The following is a 6,675-nucleotide window of genomic DNA, read 5'->3' as shown; positions in this document are numbered from 1 at the left end:
TGATGGCCAAGGAATCCAATACTTGTATTTTTTCTGGATCTTAAAAGTTTTCACAGGCCCCACTACCCACTGCACTTTGAAGCTCAAAATATCCTAGCCATGAAATTACGACCATCCTATATCTACCCTACTATGTACTATTAGTTGATTATAGGTTGTTGGATTAGAATTGGTTATATGGTAATTTTCATGTAGCTTATAAGGTGATTAAAGATAGTTGAATTTGCATTGGTTTCAAATCCAACAACTTTATATCAAAATGGATATGGACAACATAAATTTACTATTTTTTAATTATCATAACCAAATATAGAAATATATTCATTTTGAATATTTCAGTTTTTGAAAGAATCTAATATAACTCTGTTCAGTTCCTTGGGATTCCAGAGCATGAAAATTCCAGAATTATGCAAAATTATGACTCTTACTAGTACATGCCAAACTGTGTAAAGCTGAAGCATTAAAAGTTGTGTTATGTATATGAATGTACTTGCAATTATCCTATTTGGTCCCATAGACTATATCTAGTCTCGTGGACATTAAAATTTCATTTCATTACATTTCAAGATCAGAAATGAGATACCAAAGTTCGAGTCCTGTAAGCTCGCAAACACTATAATTTGGACGCAGGATTTCCATCAGCATGGAAGATCCATGATCCAGGTTATGTTTTGTCGGAACACTCGGGAGAAGTAATCTCATCTTCCTACAACACGTGTACCAATACTATATATTATCATAGTAGAAACACTGATTCAAATTTAGTTGTGCTCCATTATCACTATACTAACTCTTTAGAACTGGAAATTGATCATAGATGTATATTGATTAATACCATGGACGAGCTTGAATATCAGTCTCTATCAACACATTTGCAAATAGTTATTGGTAATGATCAAAATAATTTCGAAAACCCCTCATGGGTGCCTACAATTAGCCATGACGACAAGGCAAAAATGGTCAGTTGTTACTCCCGAGCCATGAGGCCACACTGTGAAGGAGAAATAATAATAAGCAACAAGAGCTTAAACAATGCAATGAACTCGCGAGTTCATTCTCCCATGCAACAATTTTATGGTGCAAAAGTTCATTGGTTTCTTGACCACCAAGATAAAATGAGTGTTGCCATGGATTCAAATGATTTAGCCATAAATACCAATAAATTGTGGAGTATTGATCTCCAGGTCAATGAGGGCATGGGCTACTGGCTGAGAATATTAAGACAAGTGGAGTCATTGTCCCTATTTCAGATTGCTCCACCTTCTCAGGCTTCATCACCGACTTTCACAACTGTTGAACATTAAATCTGACCTTGTTTGTTGATCGTTTGCGAGCTTTATAAAGGTTGAGGTTTTCGATCGAGGAGACTTTACTTCCGTTTTTTTCTTTTTAATTTTTCTTTAAGTAGGTTGCATGGAAGAAAGGTATGCTTACTAGTGGAATGCTATTATCAAAATTGTGTGGAAAGATATGTTGTGCTGGATTTGTTGAACCAGTACAATGTTTGAGTTTGATGTTGCATGGGGATACAAAGATTTTTTTAAGGATCGAAGGACAAATAGAGGATATGCAAAGTAATTTGAGTAGGGTATATTTTTATGTGGAGCCAAAAATTGAAAATATAGCAAAATATATATCTGAGGGCCTTATTAATGGTCACATAGATAAGGATTTCACAACAGATAAAGACTGAATATAAGTGGAAAGAGGTCTATATTGAAGTTTTCTTATTCCTTAAGCTACTAAATAGTGGAAAATAGGAAAAAGAAAATTGATAATATATATATATATACACACACACACACACACAAGATCTTTTATGAGTGGAGAGATTTGTACTCAATTATTTAATTTCGTTGGGCTTTTAATAAATCAAAGGCATATAGAGGTTAGTACTCAATTATTTATTTTGATCGGCTTGGGCACTTAATTTATCCAGGGTTGCTATGAATCTATGTTAATAATTTCATTAGTTAAACATAAGTGATTTTTAAGTATGTTATGGAGTTATCCAACGAGTTCATTTCTTTAATTTGTTTAACTTTATATGTAATCATATATCTGAGTTTTTTTTTTCCACTGTTTACTTTCCATTGAAGCAAATTGATTTCCATGTATTGTTTATATTTGTTTGATATGATAGTTTCAAAACAAAACGAACTACCTATCTACAAAGAATTTCTTGTGATCTCTTTGCTTTTTCCAACCAAGCCTTCAAAGCAAAAAATCAAAGTTTAATTGATATACTATGTTTGTAAGTTTTTCCGATCAGGGCCCGTGTATTTATCATGTAAGGCATGAACTTTTGTGAAATTAAAGTTGATTGAATGTTTTGGTATTGATATTTTTTGGGTCTTTTCGTAATTGACATTTGTTCAATATGGGAGACCTTTACTACTTTCATAGTTGTTGACCTTCATTTCTCTAGTTTCTAAAATAAGTTCTCCTCCAACTTCCACATTAGAAAAATTTGGGAGAAAATGGTCTCTTTGGCTCCATATGATGCCAAACCCTTTGCTGATCCAATGATCTTTTCAGTGCTGACATTTGCAGCTACATTGGTGGACAAAGATGACTTGCAGAGGTGGACAAAGATGACTCGTGCTTTTATACTATTTTTCCTTATTGTTTTTCTAGATTTCAAGAACGACTGTACTTGAGCACTACAATAATAGGAATTTCAAATGTGTATGCCATGTCTATGTATTGGAATATTATTGTATCAATGTCCTTGAGTTTTTTTTTAGGCTTTAACGGTTATAGATATTATTAAGTGGCAAAACAGCTGCCACGTACTGAATCATTACATCAAATATGGAATTCGCTCTTTCCACAGTTTTCGAGCCTCAACAAGTCTGAGAGCCTGGTTAAATTTACAATGCTGAAATGGAGTTTGAGAGTGGATTAGTCCAAGTAAACTTTTCACTGCCATAGCGACGACGCTTCAATTCAGCTGACCAGAGTCCACCTGATGCTTTCCCAGCTGATGGCTTGTCGATCCAGAATGAGACCTAGATCTAAACCTTAGAATCAAATCGAACCTCTCTGCTGTTTTGGGATCAATCCTTTACCACCACTGGCTACCGTTCTTTGAGCCCAACCATCCAGTTGGATAGTAGCTTGTAAGGATCTGATTTTATTGCCTTTCTGAATGACAGAAGGCCCTCCTCGTCTTCTTTGTTGAAACCCGCCACTATTGAGGATGCTCCTGAATAGAATAGTTAAGATGAATCCTGAAGCACGCTTCTTTGGAGACAGAATCCCTTCCAAACGGAGATTAAGGGATGATGCATATTGACTCATCAGAGTTGACTAGCAGTGATCTTCTGCAACGGGTAGAGCCCAGATTAGCTTCCAGGTCAGCTTGACTATTCAGGTGTCTCAGAATATGAAAAAAGGATATTTTCCGGAATTGGGGCAGAGTTAACCTGATTTTCTTGAATATGGAGACTAATTGAATCTGCGAAGGAGTTGAATTGAGGTTCAATGCTTGGATAATCAGCCTGGAGTCTCCAAAGACTGACAAAGTCAGTAGTTTCCTTTTGATAGCCAGATTGAGCCCTTGCCACAGAGCCAGAGCTTCAGCTCTGTTATTAGATTCAATGCCCAGTCCCCAGTGGAACCGAAGTTCAGTTGAACCATCCGGATTCAGAAGAACCCCACCCCCACCTGCAGCTCCGGGGTTGCCTTTAGAGGCCCCGTCGAAGAAAAGGCAATGTTCCCCCAAAGCAGATCGCCATTTGATAAACTCCTGTTCTTCCAGGCGGATTTCCCAGTTAGCTTGGGAGATAGCAGGAGGTATGGGCTTGGAATCATAGTTTGGAACAAGTTCTTTGAGCCAAATCTCTTCCTCACTGTCCAGAGCTGCTTCATTCCTTAAAGCTAGTTTGGTGTCCAAAGTCTCTCCCAGTAATGCTTGGATTTTAATAATAATTTTGCTAGGAGTGCATTTTTCATCCCTGAACAACCTATTGTTCCTCTCCAACCACAACTTCCAGCAGGTGAATTTAGGAATCCATATCCAGGCTGTTTTGAGGAGGCATTTTTTAGTAAGATTGAACGGGGACAATTTGGCCCAATTGTGAAGCAGGGAAGGAATGTTACCAAGAAGCTCCACAGCCCCTAACCTTAGGACCCCCCTCCAGATCTCACAGGAAAAGGGGCAAAGTAACATCAGATGGTTAGCCGACTCTTCCTCTGACACACACAAAGGGCATCTGGAAGGCCCTTCCATTCCACGTTTTCTTAGAATATCTCTGGTGAGAATGCTGTTATGAGCTAACGTCCAACAAAAGAAGACAATTTTGGGAAGCGAAGGAAAGGCCCAAATAAATCTCCATTGAGTAGGATCAGGGGGAACATTAGTAGTAGCTGTTATACTTTTATATCCTTCAGAAACTGTGTAGCTGCCAGAGATGGAGCCCCACCCTCTTTTGTCTTTAACTGTTGCTTTGGTTGGAGATTTTCCTTGAAGTTTATCTAAGAGAAGTGAAGCTTCAATCTGCAGCCTTTGGGGAATCTCTCCCAAGTACCAGCTATCCCACCGTCTTCCATTATCATTTGTCCAATTTGAAATGTCCCACAGGGTGTTTAGGTTGTTGGATTGAAGCCAGTTTTTAATGTTTGTCAGGCCTTCAACATGATTTTCAGAGGTTGATCACCAAGGATTGGATCATCCCAGATTCTAATTTTTTCCCATTACCTGGTATCCAGTAAAGGTTGTGACTGAAATGTTCCATAGCAGTAAGATAGAGTTTGAAAATCGAAGAACCTTTAATGATTTTTGGAGGCTGGTCCAGACACCTCAGCCACTGTCCGTTGAAGTATTTCTTCCACAGCACTCTCTTACTCTAGCTCGCCTTTCCAGCAACAATATTCCATAGAATTTTGGTGCCCAGGGAGAGATTCTGGGCACCCAGATCTCTTAATTGAAGACCTCCTTCCAGCATTGGTTTTTTAATAGTGTCCCATTTAACTAAATGGAGTCCTTTTTCATTATTTTCCCCCCTTCCCATAGGAATATTCTCAGCAGACTGTCCATGTTACTGATGAAGGTTTTGGGAGCAAGCAGAATGGAATGTTGATAAAGAGGCATACTTGTGAGAACGGATTTCATCAGGACAACCTTCCCCGCATTGTTCAGCCAAGTGGCTCCCCAAGCTTGAATTCTTAATTTTAGTTTGTCAAGTAGGGGCATCCAATGGGCAAATTTGGGAATGGATTTGAAGATTGGTATCCCCAGATATTTTAGAAACTCCCAGGTCTGAAATCCTTTCATCTCCAAGAGCCTGGAAATATTGGCCAGTTCCTTGACCGAGCAGTTCCAGCCATAGATGGTGCTTTTTCGATAGTTTATCTTGTTGCCCAAGACCTCCTTGTAGATGTCCAACTCCTTCTTAAAGGATCTTGCAGAATTTATGCTCGCTCCTCCAAGCAACAGAGTATCATCGGCAAATTGGGCATGGTTAATGTCTTTAACATTGGAAGCCATTCTGAGTCCTGGTAGAGTCTGGATTTGTTGACAGCTATCAAGTTGGAAGCTAAGCACAGAGGCTTGAATAGCGTAGAGGAGCGGGGATAGCGGGCAACCTTGTCTTAAGCCCCTTGATGCGTTGAAGAACTTTGTTGAGCGGCCATTAACCAGCGGTGCAATCCATGGGGAGCCGATGCAGGCTTTCACCCAATTTATGAAGGTTATAGAGAAGCCCAATTTCTTCATAACAACATAGAGGAAGTCATGTTTCACCCTGTCAAAGGCATTTGCAAGATCAAGCTTTATCACCATTCCTTTCTCTTTTCGATGGCAACTTGAATGAACTGCTTCTTGCACCAGCACAATATTGTCCAAAATCTTTCTCCCCTTGATGAAACCTCCTTGATTTTCCGGAATGATATCTGGCAAAACATTCTTGAGACGATTGGCTATTGTTTTATTGATCAGTTTATAGCTAGTGTTACATAGTGAAATGGGCCGATATCTACCAAAATCAGTAGCTCCTTTCTCTTTTGGGATTAGGGCCAAGAAGGCCGAGTTGGTGTTGCCTCCAATATTGGAACAAGATTGAGATTTCCTAAGCATTCTCAAAAGATCTTTATTGATAGTAGACCAACAAGTTTGAAAAAATCTGGCATTGAACCCATCAGGCCCGAGAGCTTTATCTGGCTCCATGCCGTCCAAACCTTCTTGAGCTCATCCTGCTGATCGGAGCCATCAGCATAGCGTTAACATATTCATGAACACGATGAGGTATTAGGTCAAAGGGGTAGGCTTGGAAGTCTAAATGAGGGTTTTCAGGAGCCGTATAAAGCTCTTTGAAGAATGTGAAAGCAACACTTTTGATGCCTTCAAAATCTTTGACCACTGTATCTTGGGATCGAATTTCTGAAATGGATTTAAATTGCTTGCGAGCTTCGGCTTGCTTGTGGAAGAAACTGGTATTCTTGTCGCCGGCCTGCAACCATAAGTTTCTATATTTTCATCTCCAGTACTCCTCTTCTTCCCTACTGTCTCTATGGAGAGTTTTTTGTGGCTCCACTTCTCTTTGAATCAGATTTTGAGATATAACAGACTTCTCCATTGCAGATTGGTGGGCAGCAAGGTTTTCTAAGGATTCTTTTCTCTTGGCAGTGGGTGTTTTCAGAGTTTTAGCCCACTCCTTGAGTCTTCTTTTAAGG

General features: G+C 39.2%; 1 protein-coding gene across 1 annotated transcript; it reads right to left on the bottom strand.

Moving 5' to 3' along the window:
* Positions 1-3,277: 3,277 nt before the first annotated feature.
* Positions 3,278-6,169, bottom strand: LOC149236141 (uncharacterized). Its single transcript, XM_089368786.1, has 2 exons — positions 5,098-6,169; positions 3,278-4,632 (listed from the first exon to the last, which is right to left on the bottom strand). The coding sequence occupies exons 1-2, from the start codon at positions 6,167-6,169 to the stop codon at positions 3,278-3,280; spliced, it is 2,427 nt and encodes an 808-aa protein (XP_089224912.1).
* Between the last annotated feature and the right edge of the window lie 506 nt (positions 6,170-6,675).

The sequence above is a fragment of the Pinus tabuliformis genome, chromosome 8, assembly GCF_031772625.1.
Source record: "Pinus tabuliformis cultivar Carrire ecotype Pingquan chromosome 8, CPIR1, whole genome shotgun sequence".
Classification (NCBI taxonomy): Eukaryota; Viridiplantae; Streptophyta; class Pinopsida; order Pinales; family Pinaceae; genus Pinus; species Pinus tabuliformis.
This window is presented reverse-complemented; position numbering and strand designations above follow the sequence as displayed.

What these genes read in the sequence shown, in the direction of transcription:
- LOC149236141 (XM_089368786.1), bottom strand. Translation starts at nt 6,169, where the DNA reads ATGGAGCCAGATAAAGCTCTCGGGCCTGATGGGTTCAATGCCAGATTT. An exon ending in GATGAAATCCGTTCTCACAA is followed by an intron (nt 4,633 to 5,097) that starts GTATGCCTCTTT and finishes ATCATGTTGAAG; the next exon opens with GCCTGACAAACATTAAAAAC.